Source organism: Parasteatoda tepidariorum, chromosome 7, assembly GCF_043381705.1.
Source record: "Parasteatoda tepidariorum isolate YZ-2023 chromosome 7, CAS_Ptep_4.0, whole genome shotgun sequence".
In the NCBI taxonomy this organism is placed as follows: domain Eukaryota; kingdom Metazoa; phylum Arthropoda; class Arachnida; order Araneae; family Theridiidae; genus Parasteatoda; species Parasteatoda tepidariorum.
In genome coordinates, this window is record NC_092210.1 from 2,495,155 (window position 1) to 2,515,839 (window position 20,685).

The 20,685-nt window shown below is 29.4% G+C and overlaps 1 protein-coding gene across 1 annotated transcript in view; it reads right to left on the bottom strand.

Annotated features, from left to right (window-relative positions):
- Nucleotides 1-20,685, bottom strand: part of LOC122271476 (agrin) — a 373,447-nt gene that overhangs the window by 104,031 nt on the left and 248,731 nt on the right. Inside the window, exons 3-4 of the mRNA XM_043052884.2 lie at nucleotides 11,722-11,934; nucleotides 11,533-11,610 (exon numbers count right to left, since the gene is read on the bottom strand). Of these exons, the coding sequence (XP_042908818.2) occupies nucleotides 11,533-11,610; nucleotides 11,722-11,934 (291 nt within the window). The remainder of the gene's footprint in view (nucleotides 1-11,532; nucleotides 11,611-11,721; nucleotides 11,935-20,685) is intronic.

Sequence of the window (20,685 nt, forward strand, 5' to 3'; positions counted from 1 at the left end):
AAGCTTTTTGACCCAAAGAAACTGGCGCTAAGAACTTATGTTCTGAGCTTTTCAGCTAAAGCACTAGATTCAACTTTAAAGAGTTTTTTTTATCAACAAGTGGGTAAACTTTTTAAACTTAAAAAGTTCGATAGTTTTGCGAAGCTATTTAGATAAAAACAAAATAAGAAAAAGAATAATAATTTTTTTTCTTGCATTAGAAAGGTACATATTAGCAAAATATTTTTACGAATATTTCTTAAGTTTTCTTTTCTTTTGACAAAGATACTATTACGTTACCCACGGGTCACCAAGTCATGATCAAGCCCAATAAATTCAGTTTAAAATAACTATTAAACAAGTAATATAAATAATAAAAAAATTTACGATAATTCCTACTCAGGTCAATAAGACAAATTTTATTTTAAGTAACTTTTTATTAAATAATTAAACACTTTTCTGCCATATAAAACTAATATTAATTAATTAAATTTAATGAATGAATTAATATTTGAACAAACTGTATTAACATCAAGTGTCATCCACTACAAGTTCTAAAAAAAATGTATTTGAACTTGAGTGGATGAATAAAAAGTATTTTATGAACGATTGAAATTTTGAACAAGATATAGGGAGAGTGTGAACTAATAGTAGGAAATGAATAAAAAAAAGAAGGCAGTTACTTATTTTATATGATAACTAATTGAGAAAAATCCGTTATGATGCTTATGATAACCAACCTTAAACAAATAATCTTTTTAGTTTTGTATTAAAACCAAATTAATTAATCATTGAACAGATTCATTCAGTTGAAAAACACAATATCGAAAGTAACACCTCGTTTAATGTTTCATCATTTAGAGAATAAATGGAAACTAAATTACAAACATTTCACCGATGTGTTAGCTATGCTTAAACAATGATTATCTTCACTTTAATTCCAAAATTCTATTCACTCCTTTTATTTTGTATGTAACTTTTATTTCGCATTGTTGTAGTCTAGATATGCTTAGTAGCTTTTAGTATAATAGTACTTGTCTCTTAAGACAATAACGAAAAATACTAAAAAAATTTATTTTACTTCTAATTTCATTCTGGGAAGTAAAAGCGGCTTTTGCGTGATGTGGTCCACATTGCCTCAAAAATTGTTTACGGAATTTTTAAGCTTTAACCTCCATGATGCCTTTGGCCTATAACGGGCGTTGGCTGGGATAGCCTGGTTGGTAGGGCACTGGGCCCATGACCAAGAGCTCGTGGGTTCGATCCCCGTAGGCTGAAAACTCCCAGTGTATTAAATGCACGTTAAATCTGTAGAGTCACAAAGTCCTCCATGTTCCCATAACAAATCTTACCTCTGGAGATACTGATCCAGGAGTTTCCTTGTCTTCTGGATTGGTTCAAAAATTACAAGGCTACGGAGTTGAACATTAGTAGTCGTGAATCCGAAATTGGGTCAGCTGTTCGATGACGATTATAAAATAAAATAAAATAAAATTAAATTAAAAAAATGTAACGGGCTGTTGCGTGAGTGCTCTACTTTTACTTTTACTCAATTTCCATTTTTCTGATGTTTTTTTTTTTTTTTTTTTTTTTTTTTTTTTTTTTTTTTTTTTTTTTTNTTCTAATATTTTCTCTATTTTATTTCACACCTTACTTATAGAAATCATAAATTTAAGTAATCTACGAAAAACTAACTATTATCTCTCTTTACCATCTAGCCGTGGGTGGCCGTTTAAAATTACCTGAATTTATAGATGTGTCTGTCCTTCAGGCTAAGACTCCTTTTATGTACAACTATTCATTCATAATATATTTATACCAAAACTTAAGATCGGGTATAAGAAATTCTTTTAAATTTTAACTGGAAAATATTGATCAAATTTTGTTTTTAGATTGAGATTGTATAACTTCCAGAATAAGGTTACCTGTGTCTTATGCGTATCACTCGTCATAAGACTTCTTCATCTTGAAGATTGTATACAGTTCTTTTTCTTTACTAATTACTAATTTAATTACTTATTTAAAATACAATAAATACACTGGTGCAATAAATTAAGAGAATTTGAAAACTGAAAGATATTTGAGATCTTCAACAATGAGCAGGTTTCTTTCACCTTTTTAAATTAGGCATATAGAAATGAGAATCAAGTACACTGGTGTAAGAAATTAAGAGAATTTGCAGACTTGGTCAATTATCTCTAGAACTACTGAACCGATTTTAATGATGTGTACATACATCGATACAATGCAAAACAAATAACCCTTCAACAATTGTAATACACACGCATGATCTTGCATAACACTCGTTGGAGTAAGGTATGAAAGTGCCACAGGACAATTCAGGCCAATCACCACAGGAAATGATAAACTGCCTTATTTCAAGTATGAAATCATGCTGCAATGCCTGCATATCTGTAAGAGGGGATCCTACCACTTTTAACCCCCTTTTTTTTTTGTTTATTCTGCAACCGCCGTTTCATACCATCCGACTCCAACAAGTGTTATGCAAGATCATGCTTGTGTAATACAATTGTTGAATGGCTATTTGTTTTGCATTGTATCAATATATGAACACATCAAATTTCATTAAAATCGGTCCTGTAGTTCTGGAGATAATCGGACAAGTCTGCAAATTCTCTTCATTCCCATTTATGTATACTCCTGGACTTCGTGAAAAGCATTTCCTACTAAACCTTAAGGTTAGGTATGGGAAATATTTTAAATATTTTTTATTAAAAATCATTAATTATAATTTTAATTTTAATCGAGAGTAAAGTATTACATCATTTAAAAATTAGTTCACCCAAATTGATATTACGCATTATAATTTATTTTCGTACTTGATCGTGATAGCTGTAATTCTTTCTTTATTTTCTAATTTAAAATATAATAGATGACTTAAAAGTCCTTATTAGAGAAAAATAATGGTAGCGATACAGATTCCAAATTGATTGTTCTTTACAATTAATTGTTCGAATTAATTGCTCGAAAATTAATTAATTGTTCGAAGTCTTTTTTGTACTCTCTCACATTTTTACTCTTTCTTTCCAAACATCGAGAAAGAGTAAGGTATGGGAAACATTATGATTTTCTTTATTAAAGAATAATTACTATAATTTTATTTTTAATTAAAAGTAAAGTATTACATTATTTAAAAATTAGTTTACCCAAATCGATATTACGTATTCTAATTTATTTTCGTATTTGATCTTGATAGCTTTAATTCTTTCTTTTCTTTAAAATTTCTAATTTCAAATATAATAGATGAGTTAAAAGTCCCCATTTGAGAAAAAAAATGGTAGCGATACAGATTCCAAATTGTTCGAAGTCTTTTTTGTATCCTCTCACCTTTTACTCTTTTTCTCCAAACATCGAGGAAGAGTAAGTGCTTCGGACTTATCATGGGGATTACATAGATCCCAAAACGATTTATTCTTACACAAAAAGGCTAACATAAATTCCGATCAAAGAAACTCACTGCGAGTATAGAGAGCTATAAGTTCCAACCGACCACTGCGTCATACACGAAACGTCCATTAGGTTGAGAGATTTGTCAATATATTTGGTTCTGCTTGTATTGTTTAATATGCTGTCGCATTTTCCCTATGCAGGGAAAAGAAGACGCGGCGAAAGAAAAACTGCATACGCTTACGTTCTTTTATTTTTCCCTATTTTTCCCTCTTTCTAAAGGGTAGCGATGTTACCGGCGTAATCCATCATCATTTGCCAAGGGTGCTACTTGTCCTGGTTAGGCTACTTTAAGAGTCAATGAGAACCTTGGATACCAAACATAAAAAGCGAGAGACTGATGGAAGCTATCGACTGTCATTTGATTAAGATTTGGTATTTTTATTTTGGGCTTAGAAAGAAGGGTTTTCAGCGATGAAAATAGAAAGTTTAGAGTTACCTAGTTCGGCCTCAGTTTATTGTTGGAAAAAGAAAAGGTTATTCAGTTGCATGGATGTTTATATTCATTAGAGGTGAATTATAATCCTATTTTTTTTATGAGTTACAAGCTATTTCAGAAAAAAAAATGTATGATTTGTGAAGGGAATTATTTTGTGACAATAACACAAAATTTGCTATAAATGACTTCTTAGTTTTTAGGTTTATGTTGATGGCAACAATGCAATTTCCTTGCAGGAAAATGGAGATAAAAAAATCAGCATTTTAGATTATATACTTTATTTTTCTCTTTTTCTAAGAAACTGCGAATCTGGCGTAATCCATCGTCATTTGCTAAGAGTTCTACTTGTTCAGGTTAGGCTACATTAGAGTCAACGAAAAAAATAGATACTAGATATAAAGTGAGAAAGAGAATGTTGGAAGCTATGACTGTCATTTGATAAAGCTTTTGTTTTTTCTTGGCTTAGAAAGAAGAGTTTTAAAAGATGAAAATAGAAAATTTAGATTTTCATAGTTTGGTTTTAGTTTGTAGAGAAAACAAAGGGTTATTCATTTGCATGGAAGGGTAATCTTCATTAGAAGCGATCCCTAATCCTAAATTATTTTGGTTCTTTTTACAAGTCAGAAACTTCTTCAGAAAAAAAAATGATTTGTGAAGAAAATTATTTTGTGACAATAACACAAAAAGTTGCAATGAATGGCTACTTAGTCTTCAAGTTTCTGTGATTGGTAATAAGGCAATGTTTTTGCGGAAAAATTGAATTAAAAAAGTTATAAAATTCTTTATTTTTTCCATTTTTCTTTTTATCTAAAAGACCGGCAGTGACGGATTCCTTTTCGGGGAAACAACCACTTTGAAATTACCGTACCGGTTTTAACAACACAACTTTATTGAGACAAAACGCATAGAGAATTAAACTACATAATATATAAAACATAAAAATAAACATTTACAAATCTCGTGACCTTGTGCTGCCATCTATGTTTCATTTTGAGAACTACTTCAAACAGAAACACCTGCGTAATTCATCATCAATTGCCAAGGGTGCTACTTGTCCTGGTTAGGCTACTTGAAGAGTCAATGAGAACCTTGTATACATATAAAAAGAGACAGAGAGAGACTGAAGAAGGCTACCGACTGTCATTTGATTAAAATTTGGTCTTTTCATTTTGACTTAAAAAGAAGGAATTTCTACGACTTGAATAGAAACTGTAGAGTTACATGGTGAGAACATATGTCCTCAGTTTGTTGAAGAAAGAAATTTTTAATTTACATGGATGTTTGCATTCATTAGATGTTGATAATATTATTCTTAATTTGATTGAGTTATTTTTTTAAGAATTCGAAGATATTTCAGAAAAACATTGTTTGATTTACAAGGTGAATTTTTTTGTGATATTGACGCAAGAATCTGCAATCAATTAAATGCTACTACGTTGTAAGTTAATGATATGAAAATTATTTTGAAGAAAAATTTTCATGAAAAATAAATACAAAATTTCTTAATTTTTCCCCTATTTTCGTCGTTTTTCTAAAGGTGTTAAAAACGTACCCCGATATCATTCGCCAAGTGTGTTCCTTCAGCCGAAGAGTTTTTTTTTTTTTTAAAAAAAATCTAAAAGGAATTTGGATTGACTGTTCGGGTACTTAATGATAAAGTAAATTTTTACTTTCGCATGGTGTTATTTGTTGATAGTTGACTTTATGATAAATTGAATATTGAACAGCATTTAATAATGCAGATTCTGTTAAACACAGCGTATTTTAAAAACGACGGTATATTAAATGAAACTTTAAACTATAAAATTTTAATTTTCAATCATGCGATAACTATAAAGGTAATTTGTATGCAATGAGATCGATTGTAGTATAATCTTTCATTCAGTGTTTGAACATAAAAGCAATAGATTTATAATAGGTAAATTATAAGGGATAGATTATATTTAAAAAAAAATGAAAATAAACACAAGTTGTAGTTAGAGCAAATGCTAAAATTGTGTTAAGAATAAGTAGTAAACTTAATCGTGAAGTAAATAGAAAGTTCAGTTCTATAATAGTTAAGTATTAAAAAAGAATAATAAACTTCATATTCAAGTAATAAGGAAAGAATGATAAACTTCACAGTTAAGTAATAAGGAAAATAGTAAACTTCATAGCAAAGTAATAAGAAGGAATTGTAAACCTGATAAGAAAGCGCCTAAAAAAGGAATAATAAACTTCACAGTTAAGTAATAAGGAAAGAATGATAAACTTCATACTTAAGTAATAAGGAAAATAGTAAACTTTATAGTAAAGTAATAAAAAGGAATTGTGAATCTGGTAAGAAAGCACCTATCACTTCTCACATTGAGCACTGAATATGCAGCAAGGAAGGAAGTCCATTCATTTGAATGCAAATGTATACTTTACTAAAATGGGATATGCAAAAAGACTGAGTCAAATTCTTTTGTTTTGTTGCCCATTTCTGGGAAATGCAATTGGATTCAGGACTTTCAATCGAGTAAAGAGTCCGACAATAAAAAAGAAGAAGTCACCAGAATAGTGTCCAATTGATCCACAAAGACACAATCAGGTCTCTGTTAAAGAAATGGATGGCTCGTCAATAGATGGGCGGAGAAGATAGATGGCCTTTCTTGCATTGAACAGAACTGGAAAAGGCGAAAATTGCCCTTGTTAACTCCACTTCCCTGCCTTGTTCACAAAGTTGGGAGGAAAAGAGGGTGGTAAAGGAACAAAATGAAGGAAAAAATAAAAAAGAATTTTAAGGGTTAACGCGGGAAGTAGAAGATTAGTTGTGGGGGTAATCTGGAAAGTTCCAGGAGCTGTTTGGGATGGGAGAGATTTCATGCAACGATATCTTTGGTGAGTTTTGGGGATTGTATTTGGCGTGGTTCATCCATCAAAATTATGCCTTTTGAAAGCATAATACGATGGATGGTTTTACTTAAATTGAAAACTGCCTCAGCTGTGATTATTTAAGGAGATTTGCATATGCGTTTGTAAGAACGAAACTATTAACTATAGAAGATCAAATTAGCGTGGAATCTTCGGCATTGTTACCAAAATATGCATTTAGTATTGTCAAAGAAAAAATAGATTGTTACCGAAACTGGAAGTAGGATATTTTTTTACCAGTAAACTTTGGAGTTCTACATAAGCTTAATTCAGATTTTTTCAGTTCAAAAACTTGGGAGACATATTTTTTTTCCCTCTTGAAAGATGTAATATTTCCCATAAAACTTCAGAACTAGTGTTTATTTATTTAAATGGTTTATTATGAAAATAAAATGTAGATTAAAACGGAGGGGAATCGATTATTATAAGAAATGAATTGCAAACGCAGGAAGGAAAAAAAATAGTTGAGGGGGTTATTTAAAAGTTGTTCCAAAATCTTGTTTGAATGAGGAGCATTTAGTCTCGTCAAAGAAGAATGAATTGCTACCCAAACTTGGAAGTAGAATATTTTTTTTAACCAGAGAACTTTAGAATTTCATTTCGTTATATTCTAAACTTACTGAATTAAGATTTGTTTAATTACAAAACTTGAAAACACATTTTTTTTTCTTTTTAAGGATTTAATATTTCATATAGAACTTCAGAATTATTGTTTATTCATTTATTCGAATAATTATAAAGATAAAATTGACGGGGAGGAGAATCGAATATTGCAAGAAATAAATTGCACACACAAGAAGTGGAATATCAGTTGAGAGGTAATTTTGAAATTTGTTTACGTTCCAGAAGCTTGTTTGATCGAGAAGAGTTTTCCACCAACGAAAGTTTTAGGAAGTTTAGAGATTGTATTTGGTGCAGTTCACCCATAAAAATTATAATACGATAGATAATTTTAATTAAACTGTAAAAAAAGAATCACCTGCCTTGATTTTTTTTAAGGAGATTTGCATCAATTACGCGGGCTCTTTAACATTATTACCAAAATATTAACTTAGTATTACCCCGGACAAACGCATTGCTACCAAAATTAAGACTAAAACAATTTTGCACCCTAAATACAGATTTCAGTTCTTTGTGTTCAAAATTTAGATTTATTTACATTTTCTAAAAAACATTTTTTCTAACTAGTTTGAATATTTCATCTTAAACTTGAAACTTTTGGCTAATTATGTATTTCATTTATATTTATTTTGGAATGAAAATAGGAATATAAGAGGAATGAATGACAATCGAACGTTACAGGAAATACATTGTGAATGTGAAAAATAGATGAGGGGGGAAATTTGGAAAGTTTTATATGCTTGTCAGAGATCCTGATATTCAATTCCTATTATTAGTTCACACTCTCCCTGTATCTTGTTCAAATTTTCAATCGTTTAATAAAATACTTTTTATTCATCCACTCAACTTCAAATACATTCTTTTTAAAGTGGATGACACTCGATGTTAATGCAGTTTTTTCAAATATTAATTCATTCATTAAATTTAAATCATTAATTTTTGTTTTATATGGGAGAAAAATAAATGTAATTTTTTAATAAAAAGAAACAAAAATAAAATTTTCTTGTTGACCTAAGTAAGAATTGATTTAATTTTTTTAAATTTTATATATGACTTGTTATTAGGAGAGTTTCCAGAAGTGTTTTGTCTTCAGTGAGTTTCTTGAATTCCGTTTCGTATCGTTCAGATATATCAAAAATTTGTTGTTGTTTTTTTGTAAGCATAATGTGATGAATGATTTTCGTTAAAGTGTGAAATTAATTTCAATTACGTTTGAAGTGATATTGATAGTAGATTTGTATATGCTTTCTGGATACGGAAACTATCAACTTCAGATAATCAAACTACTGAGATAACTCCAGATAATTCTATGCTGGAAGAGATACATCTAGATACCCTTAGGAAAATTTGCCATAGAGAAGCCTATGGTAATCTATGGCAACCTATGGCTACCATAGAAATTTGTATGACAAGATACCATACGCCTATGGTTACCATAGAGATTTGTATGGCACAACTCCATAAGCCTATGGCTACCATAGAAATTCGTATGGCAAGATACCATACACCTATGGTAACCATAGAAATTTGTATGGCAAAACCCCATAAGCCTATGGCTACCCTAGAAATTTGTATGGCAAGATACCATAGGCCAATGGTAACCATAGAGGCCTGTATGGCATTTATATGGCACGTCACCATTCTCCTATGTCAACCATAAAAATTTGTATGGCAGTATACCATAGGCCAATGGTTACCATAAAGATTTGTATGGCAGTATACCATAGGCCAATGATAACCATAAGGATTTGTATGGCACGTACTATTGGCCTATGGCAAACATAGAAATTTGTAAGGCAGTATACCATAGGCCAATGGTAACCATAAAGATTTGTATGGCAGTATACCATAGGGAAAAGCTGATATAGATCCCCACCAACGAAACAACGTCTCCTATGGAGTCCTCAAAAACATCTTCTAAAAGAAAGAAATATCCATTTTCTCACCCCGAAGTTAATTAAATTCAACATGTTATCCCACAAGGCATTCCTGGTGAGTCTTTTCCGGCCTCCTGGTGGCCAATTTTTCCATTTTTGAGTGTTTGAAATCCGACGTTCCATTGATTTAGGCTTAGAGTATCAGACCGCCATATTAACGTGTCATCCACTACAAGTGGAATCTTTCGCTAACTTAGGCTACTTATTTTAATATTTTTTTCGATCTCATTCTTGGTCAAAAACATTTTATTGCAAACGCCTATGCGATTATCTATCTGAATTTATTAAGTTTTTAATTTCCGGCTGTCTGGTACTTTTATTATCGGTATCACATATATCAATATCAAAGTCAGTATTTACATTCTCATTAGTTTTTGATTTTAATTCCACTTAGGTTCTTGCAATGCATTTTTACATTATCTTACATATGTTAGGGCTTAAAATATTTTTATTTCGTGTTTAATTTTTGCTGGCTATTAAATTGTTCTTTATCATGTCTCTGCGTTTTACTATCTTTCAACTAATATTTCTAAAGTATCCACATATACTTGTACAATGTTCTGTTTCATATTTATACATAGCTTAGGGTCATCACTTAACTAGATTTGCTGGATTACTGGTTGACAATTATTTTGCTTCAATATCATCAATGGGACAGTCCCTGGCCATATCATCTGCTGCTGTTACCAAAAATGCTTTTAACAATTTAATCTTTCCTTAAGTGTAAAACTTTTTCGTCATAGCAATTTCCTATATCCAATAAATTTTTATTTACTATCCCTGACCAAGTGTCAATTTGTCAATAGCAATTATTAATTTTTTCCAATTTTAATCATGTCTTAAACATGATTTATATTTACCAATGTTTCTATATTGCGTTCTCCTTTCTAACTGTTTCTTAACACAACTCAACATAAATTTTCTGAGTTAGCTAAGTATCACATATCAAAATTTAAAAAATTTTCATACTCGCTCCGACCATCGGACCATTATTTTACTTCGCTTTCTTTCAGGTTCCTTTAATATCTGCCGCTTATCTAACTAATTATGATACCAATCAATCAAATTAACGTTTTTTATACTCGCTCTGACCTCCACACCCACCTTCTATTTTCTTGTTTTTTACAGCTTTAACAAATATTGGTTGATTGTACTCAATATATTTTGTTCCTAATCAGCATAACCAATATTTTCCCCACTCGCTCCGACCACCAGACCCATTTTCTAACGGTTAGTACTAACCGTTCAAAATTTATTTGAATAAGAACAGCATTCAGAAAGGATTCTGCAAGTAAAACAGGGGAAGTTTATCAAAGAAATTTTAAAAGAAAGCTTTCTGTATATATATTTATTCTACAATTATTAAGTTTTGCATTTTTAATATCCATTGCGAGAGATTCTTGCAAGTAATTATTTTTTGATGTATGGTAAAATATCAACGAGAAATGTTGCCATAGCTGTATGGAAAAATGTTTCTTCATCAGATGTGGCACATCTTAGTTTTATGGCAAGAATATGCCATATAAAAAATGCCATAGGATATTCCTATGGGGTTTTGCCTATGGTAAAATTTTGCCATATACGTATGACAAAATTTTGCCATACATCTATGGCAAAAATATGCCATATAAAAAATGCCATAGGATATTCCTATGGGGTTTTGCCTATGGCAAAATTTTGCCATACATGTATGGCAAAACCACATAGGAATGTCCTATGGCATTTTTTATGGCAAATCTATGGCAAACTTTCCTAAGGGTAATCAAACCTGCAACATCCAAATTATGCAACAAGAATTACTACCCAGTGTAATTATCACTGTTGCTAAATTAGTACTATTGCTAAATTAGAAAAAAATTTAGAGTTGTAATTCTTTGTATTCTTTTAAATTTACTTATTGGTACATTTCTCTTTTTTTTCATACAGGATTCAATATTTCCTCTAAAACCCAAAACGTTTTTTCTTCCTTTTTTAAATCTTGGAAATGGCAAAAATCTAACAGTGAATTATATTAAAATAATATTTAAAAAAATAATAATACGAGAAATATAAATGCTATTATTAATTTCTACAAGTTAAAAAAACCTCCTTCTCAGTGTTTATATTTACAAGATGTTCAGTCGTACGGAATCAATCACGCTGAAAAACTTTATAATTCAATTATTTTCCATATCACGTACAATTTACACCTACAGATGGCACTGTAAGCAGCCTTGTCACACATGGCCACTTTACCACACATAGACACTTCTTCTAAATTTGTAGGAGCTGCTGCAAATCGGAAATTAAGAGGGCTGTATAAATTGCTTACTTACCAAAACATTTTTTTAATAAGAAGCTTAGTGTTTCACTGAAGACATAATTTCAAAATTCAAAACTTACCACATTGGCCATGATGTTGGACATATATTCTAATTTGTTGCGAACATGAGGCCATCCGCAATTGGCACTCACTGGAATATGTTACACCGTCACTTCCACAAACTGGAGCAAAAATATCGGAACAGGAATCTTGGCACTGACAGTAACCCTGTTGAGTTTTTTCATCAAATAAGCATTCTGCACCAAATGAACAATACATCAATTCACAGGGCTCTGCAAAGAAAAAAAATTATAGACTGTATTACTTCAAAAAATTTCCAGTATTTAAGGGCTATACATCTGCATAAAAATAATATATTTTCATATACAGTCGGACCTCTATTTAACGAAGTCGCTTAATCCCGATAAGTTCGTTATATGGAAAATTCGTTACATAGAAAATCCCCTTTCGAAATACTTAAACAACGCAAAACAGGTTTTAAATTTTTAAGACTTAGACATAATTAAAATAGCAATTAATACACCTTTATCTTGTAAAGTAGTATCTACTATTTATTTTATGAGTATTAACCATAAAAGAAATATGTATTGAAAGCAAGAATAGAGCAAAACATAATCCACTGTTACACTTTCATGCTACATGCATCTTCAACTAAAAAAGCTAAATTTATGTATACATAGCTGCATTTATTATAAAAATAATTTTAAACATACATTACGACATGCGTTCTTAAGTTTAATTTTTACTGATAAAATCCGTTAATTTTGTCCGAGTTTTTCGTTTGAAATGCAAACAAAAAGGGAAAAGGATTTTACTGCTTTCTTTAAAAGTAAGTCCTTTCTGCAATAAAATACGTTAACAAGTTTGAAATGTTCTGAAATATTTTGGGAAATAGGTACAGTGGATCTCAGAGAAAAGTGCGTTAGATAGAAAATTCACTTTGTTATTTGGTTATAAATCTATAAATGTTATTTTACGAAGAAATTTCAAAATGCTCATTGTTCCTCGAAAAAAACCGCAAAATATAAAAATTCACAAAATGAAAGTTCTTTAAATAGAAGTCCGACTATATTTGCATAAAAGCAACATTCGGTTACTAAAACAAGGTATCTGTATAAAAAAAAAATTTATTTTTCCACTCCAGCACTTAAGAGCCATATATTTGCAAAAAGATAATATATCTTAATATATTTGCATAAAAACAACATTGAGATATAAAAACAATGTTTCCGCTTAAAAAAATAATGTACGTATTTCTATAAAAGTAATGCAGCTACATAAATGCAATTTTTCTGCATAAGGAAAAAAATGTTTTTACTTAATCCCAAATTGATTGTTTTTAATAAATATAATATAAGATTCAGCAACCCTCAAGTCACCATAATTAATTAATATTCTTACTTAAACAAGACATAACTACTGTTGCAAAAACGAAGTATTTTGCAGTGATGTAAAAAATATCATTATGAAAAAATTTGTAGGGATTTTATGATTAGACAAATGTGATATTTTCTTGTATTGGCTACCACTTTAGTTTTAAAATATCGCTTTCAACTTAATCACTTATAAGAGCATAAATGTTGTTAATATATTATGGTTAATACGAATGTATCATTTTTCCTAGATAAATTTCAAGAATGAATTGAATGAGTTAACATTTTTGGGGACAGTGCTTCTTAATGGAATAATATTTTATTTAGAATCTTTAAAAATGTTACATACAGAAATTTTATTGATATTTTCTTTAAGTGAAGATGTATACCAAATTTTGAATTACAAATAAGAAATGATATTGTGTGAGCTATTATAACGGTTAAGATTTAAACAATGAAAAAAAGAAACATTTTAAAGTTTAAAGGCACTAAATGCAATAATAATAATTCTATTAATTTCAACTATGATTTATTCAAAATATTTATTGTATACAGTAAATTATTTTTTTAATATGAAAAAATTTAAAACCTTAATTTTTGATCACATCTAACTATATTTTCTGTAATAAAAATAATTTAAATTACTCAAAGAACTTTAAAAGAAAAAATCTGTTAAAAATATAGCTTTCTCAATCAAAAAATAAAGCTAAAAAAAAGCTTAAAAATAAGGCTCAAAATCAAAAGACAAGTATTACAGCTTTGCAAAATTACGAGAGCTGAAAGCAATCTAAATATTTTTTGCAAACTCAGGAATAAATAAGCTCAATTTTCACGTTTCAGTGATAGTTTATATTTTTAAATGTGTAAAACAAAATCAATGTGCATAATTAAAAATAATTATCATATAAATAATTATTATATAAATAATTATTACATAAATTCTGACACTGTCCGTAACCGAAATATTGTGGGGAAAAAAAAGAAATTCTTCTTTGTTTTGAATTTTTTAGAGTATACGGATTCAATAAAAACAAAGAATAGACGGCTTGAGTTTCAGCGTTTCATTAACAGACACGAAAGCCAAAAATACATAAAATATAACTAGATTATTTGAAAAATATTAAATCTATTAATAATCTATTTACAGATAACGTCAACTAAATTAGTATGTTAAAGCATAAAATGACTAATACTTTGCGTTCTTTGTCCAAGTCTATAAAATTAATCTATTTTTTTTTTAGGAACAAAAACCATATTGGACTTCAATTTTCACTTTTATTAACAGTCAAAAAATAAATTAATAAATAAATAAATAAAAAAAATACCGAATATATAATGATATTAATATGATAATTATGCATGTAATGATTTATAATAGTAGTATTCTGAAAAATTAAAAACCTTAATTGTACGTATTTTTTTAGAACAAAGAATAGGCAACATCAGTTTTTATGTTTCATTAACAGTCGTAAAAGTATACGAAAAAAGATGGAAAACATAATTGCATTATTGTTTAATAATAATATTTTATGTAATAATCAAATCATATAAATTACAGCAGCATTTTGAAGAATGAAACGCATTATTTGTTGCCCAATTTATTATAAGTAAATAGAATCAATCCAAGTATTTTTGCAGAACAAAGATTAGACGACTTAAATTATCACGAAGTCATAAAAACAAAAAAAATACGTAAAACATTCAAAGGTGCTGACATCTATCGACTTTTGCGGAAAATAAACTCCGATGTTATTGGAAACACATTAGACCGGAAAATTCCTCCGAAGCGCATTAAAACAGAACTTTAAAATGAGCATCAATAAAAAGAAGCTGCCGCCGTTTTATGGCCGTTATTTACTTCATGTCTTCAGCCATACGTACATCGAATTATTTTAATTCATTATTTTGAAAACGTAAAAAAAAAGAAAGAAAAAGCTATCAAGTGTGTTTTTACAGCTTTCTAAACAGCATAATTTTATTTTCCCTGTTAATGTATTGAATATACCTTGAAGGGGTAAAAAAAAAAATCATGTCGCATTAAATTTAACTACCTTTTCCCAGAAATTTATGACGCAATTTTTCTAACACAAATTTGTGGCTTGTTATTAACTGAACTAATAATATTTGAAATATATTAATTTAATTAGACTTTTAATTTTGTAATTAAGAAAGAAAAATCAATACGTTTCGAAGAAAATTAAAAGGCTGATTACACTATTATGAGTATTTTTTCTCAAGTTAAAGCATATGTTTCACTTATGCTGTTTTACATATTTATCGTTAACGTTTTTGTTAATATATTAGTTTAATAAACATATTTAATAAAAAGAACTAAATTAAATAATAAACTCCCTAACGGGAAAAAAAAACATAGTTTTTTTTATTTATTTTTTTAAATTTTTTTTTTAGTTTTGAGGAAACAACATTTTGAAGTTTGAATTCATATACCAAAAGAAATGTAACAAGCGAAAATATAATTTTAATGATTATTCATTTCTTATTGGATCGAATTAAATGGGTTTCTTAGTAGTACAAAAACAGGCGTAACTATGCTGCGCAGAACTCAAAATAACAACCTTTGCTGTCATTTATGAACAAGGGTAAGTAAAATTCATTATTGCTAGAAACAATGTCTGATACAAAATTTAAAAAAAAGAAATACGAGTAAATTACACACGTGAATTGTGGCGTGGACTAACTAGATTAATCTAATTCACCCTGAATTAGAAAATATAGGTATAGTTCGTTCATCAGGGGTTGGCACTTGGCTCCACCTCCTCGGACGAAGATTTCACTTCAGTGTGGAAGTAAGAGGAGAAACGTCTCCGCTCTTGAAATTGAGACAACCCTTTACGCGCGCCAAACGCGAACAGTGATTTATTTTTAAGTCACTTACTTCGTTTTATCACCTGCTATTATACCTGTTGTTAATCTAGCTAATTAAGTGTATTGCAGCAAAATGTCTCAAAAAGGACAAACTATTCACTCAAAAAATCATCAAATTTATGAAATATTTAATGTTAAAAAACACATTAAGATTGCGAAATAAATATTTTTGTCTTACGATAGCCAAACAGCAACCTTGCTCAAGATTGTCTACATACTTCTACCAAAAATAGCGAAATAACATTGTCGGATACCACGGGATGAAGCAACACCTCCTTGAAAAGAGTAGGCCTCTGCACGGGTTACCATAAATATCCTTTAGTAGTCCAAACGTAATGACATATGCCGTATTTTCAACCACTGCGCAGCTTAGTACCCTGAACGTAATGACATATTTCTTATTTTTCGTCTACTACGCAGTTAACTTCGTCACATCGGACTACTAAATTGATCCGTGCTGAGGCCTTTCTACTTCTAGGAGGTGTTGGATGAAGGCGGAGTCAAGTGCCAACTCTTTGTGAACGAACTACTACTATTAGTATATTCCCCCTTCCGAAAAACGTTCTCAATGAAGTTTTTACGGTTAAGAAAATCTTCGGCCGCAGCACAGGATTATGTGATGGGACATACTTCGTTTGTAAAACTAACTTGTTAAATGATAATTAATATTTAATTTAATTCGTGCAAGGGTCGTTTCACCGAATCCTTCTGATTCCCCCCTTTTTATGGGCGTGGTGAGGATCTATACCATACCATCAAGTCATAGACTAGATTGGCAGTCTTTGTCACTTCAGGATGAGCGATGATAATCGCCAAATGAGGGAAGGTTGTTACGGAAGTGACCAGTATATTCGTTTGTAGTCGTCTGTTGCAGAAGTCAATTCTGGGGGGATGAAAGATTATAAACCCACTTTCCTGGAATGTGTGCTTTATTAATTGTGTGCTGATAATTTGGTTGAAATAAAAAAAGAAACTAAATCTGAAAACCTTTTTTTTTAAAGTTTGTATCATATGCACACTTTTACCTTCTTTTTTTCTTCTTACACTTGCCAAGATTTTATTCCTAAAACGAAATCAAAAAAGGTTATATCCTGAAAACAAGATATTACGCTGATCAAGGGTCCTCTCCACCCGGTTGCTTTGAAATGATTTCTGTTTCTTGTATTCTGTATTTTTTATTTACATAATTATAATTTAACTTAACACTAATTAATTATTATAATTTAACATATTTATTTACATAATTATAATTTAATTAAAAAATAATTAACTAATAATTAACAATTAATTTAAATAAATTTAAACAAATTAAACATAAATTATAATTTAAAATTTATTAGATTTGATAATCAGTTGACAAAAATAGGTTAGTTTATTAGATTCACAGTTATCTGTAACAATTAATAAAAAAAAAAGAACTTTTTACCCTCCGGTACTTTTTTTCTTTAAAAAAATTTTTTTTTCCTTCTTAGGTCTGTTTAGACGTAACCATGTTAATAACTTTTTGCTCTTCTTTTTGCATATTGCAGTTGTAGTACTGCAGGTAAATATACCTTGATGTCCCACAAACCTTAACAAAAAAAAAAAAANAAAAAAAAAAAAAAAAAAAAAAAAAAAAAAAAAAAAAAAAAAAAAAAAAAAGCTCGTTTTTAATAGTTTTACATAAAGATCATATCCTAAAAATTTCAACAGAATTAAAATCGTTAAATCTTCACCTTTGCTTTAATTTGTCCAATTTATTATTATTATTGATTCTATTTTATAACCATAATTGAACAGCCGACTCAATTTCTAGGTTTACGACAACTAATGTTAAACTCTGTAGCCTTATAATTTAAAACCCAATCCAGAAGACAAGAGAACTCCTGGTTTAAGTATTAAGGGAAATTTGCCTTCGTTGTGGACTTTTTGATGAAACTAACCGCATTTGCGTTGCATGTAGAGGAAGACCACGAAAACCTTCCACGTTTAGACTGACGGCAAGGGGACCAACTCCTGATCCGCTATGAGAGTTGCGCACTCCAAAGCCTTGGATAGAGGAGCTATTTCTGGAGATGAGAGAGAGAATTCGATCGTAGAACTGGAACTGAGATCAATGCCTTGAACATTTTCTCTCTCGGAATTTTTTTATTATTTGTCCTATTTTTTTTTTGTCTGACTGTTATTTTTGTCTGTGATGTTTGTGTTGTGAAAATATAACAAAAGCATATAATAGTTTTTTCTAACCTGGATAACTCATTTACAACACATTACAGACAAGACATATTTTTGGAGGTTCTACCGAGATAGAGAAATAAGGTTGTATGTTCTAATTTTTTTTTACATAGCAGGCCATAATAATATTTTCGAAGAAAATAAATTTTTCAGCCTGAAAAAATTTTAACACGCAATTACAGAGTAGAAGAAGAAAATAAAATATTGTGAATATATGTTTATATTACATGAATGTTTATTGAGTTTAAGTTATTATTCTTATCATAAGAATTAATTGCTATTCTTAATAAGAGAATTTCGGATTTTATATCAGGGTGCGTAGCCAAATTTTTCAATAAGCATCTTTTAAGTACTTTTTATGCACTCGAAAAATATTTAAAATAAATATTATTAAAACATTGACAAAATGCGAAATAATTTTCAAGGACTTTACCTGATTATGATAAAATAACTAGTTTCTGACAAAAAACGCTTTTCTTGATTTTATTGGCTATTATAAAGAGATCGAGAGATTTCCCAGTTCGATTTCAGAGGGTGGAAAATGAAGCCTGAAATTGAGAATATCTTGCAAAATGCAACAGAGTTGCACATGAAAGTGAAAGAATCTCACCGAATCCAGCTCAGTAGACACACATGCTGACTCGCAAGTATTTCATCAAAAATGATTGTCGCTTTCATACTCTTTAGACCAACGGTAAGCCGAAATAGATGGTGATTGAATGAATTGTGAAAACGTTGAATAGAACAATGTGAAAAATACGCTTTTGCATAATACGTGTTAAAGAAAAAAAAATCTCATTTTCGATAAGTGAAAATTAAACACTTTTGAAAAACACCCAATGAAAAAAGCACCTTTAAGGGCTTTTAAAAAACGAAAATCAAAAATCAGCACTTTTAAGCACTTTTTCAAAACGCAACGCACCCTGATTATAGCTATTTACATAACCTCAGTTGCATTTATTTGTTTTGTTAATCAAATATTTGCATATAATTTACTGTTTACTATAATTCAATAACCTAAATATTTAGAATTATAATTAGTATAAATACCACACTAAGTTATAAAAATGTAACATGCTTACTTATATCGTTTGCTTTATGAAAATTTTCGTAAATTGTGAAACATATATCTCCTTTTTCATAAAACATTTGTTTATAATTTACTACTTTTTACATACAATACTTCAGGGACATTTGTAAAACGTTACAAATGCAGAAAATTCTCTTTTTTGAAAAAAAATCCAAATTTATCTCTACGAAATAGATAAATTGTAAATTAAAAAAAGATAAAAGATAGATAACAAAATTACATAAAACTCTTTCATTCTAACGACAAAACCTTTTTCAAAAATGACATATTTAAAGATCATAGAAATATATTCTAATGAGAGTGTAACCTTTAATTTTTGGCATAAATATGAAAACTACAATCTATCTTTAAATATAACGTATATTTTTGGTGCTTACACACAAAATTTATTTTGCTATAAATCACAAAACTTCTAAAACATACATCTTATTTGGTCATAGAATATTTGCGGCACATAATCTACTGCTTCTCTCATATAATACTTCAGGGGAAATTATGAAACCTTACAAATGTATCAAATCCATTCTTTTCACCAGGAAAAAAAAATATTATTTCATTTCCGCGATAAAGATAAATTGTAAATTAAATCGAGATAACAGAAAGATATTAAAATTATGTAAAACTCTTTCATTCTGACAGAAAAACCTTTTTCATTTCAAATGTGACAGATTTAAAGAAGATACGAATATATTCTAATAAGATTAGAGAGAGAAAGATTTTAAAAGTGAAAGTGATTAAAATATACCAAATAAAGTTTTTCTGTTAAAAATCGATAGTTTGAATTACCATTTATATTACAAAACCTCTCACGAAGCGGATTCATAAGTAAGCCAGTTGAATATTTTAGATGGAATAAATAAGACTATTATTTGCAGATGTGAATTAACTTAGGAGAAATTTTGAAAAAGAAGTTTTTTTTTTTAAAAAATTTGGTATAAAGTGGATTATGTGGTAGAATTCTTAAAATTTATGAATTCTTGAAGAATGCGATTCGTTTTCGAATCGAATGCACGTACTTCTGTTTCGAAAATTAAAGAATCATTTCTTTAGAGTGTTATTTCAATATTTTGGAATTAAAAATAATTATCATTATAAGTCTAACTTTTTTCAACTACGGTCCCTGGTCAAATTATTAGACGCACCATAAGACAATATGCAAAATCTTAATTATCAGGTCATACTATACAGCTGTATTGTTTTTACTCGGCTGAAACCGGTTTGCACTTGTTTACGTTCGTGTATTTTGAGGATAACTGCTTTGGGATTATAGTTCAGTAAAATTTTCGACTCGGTAAAACAAATGTACGAGAGTTCATACAAGAAAATTTGCCTTTGTGGAATTTCTTTGTTGTATTATAAATAATTTGTTGCTAATTAGAAGCCGCTTGCTAAACCTTACGTATTAGACTGATTGAAATGCTTAGATATATATAATATTATTATATATATAATAATATTAT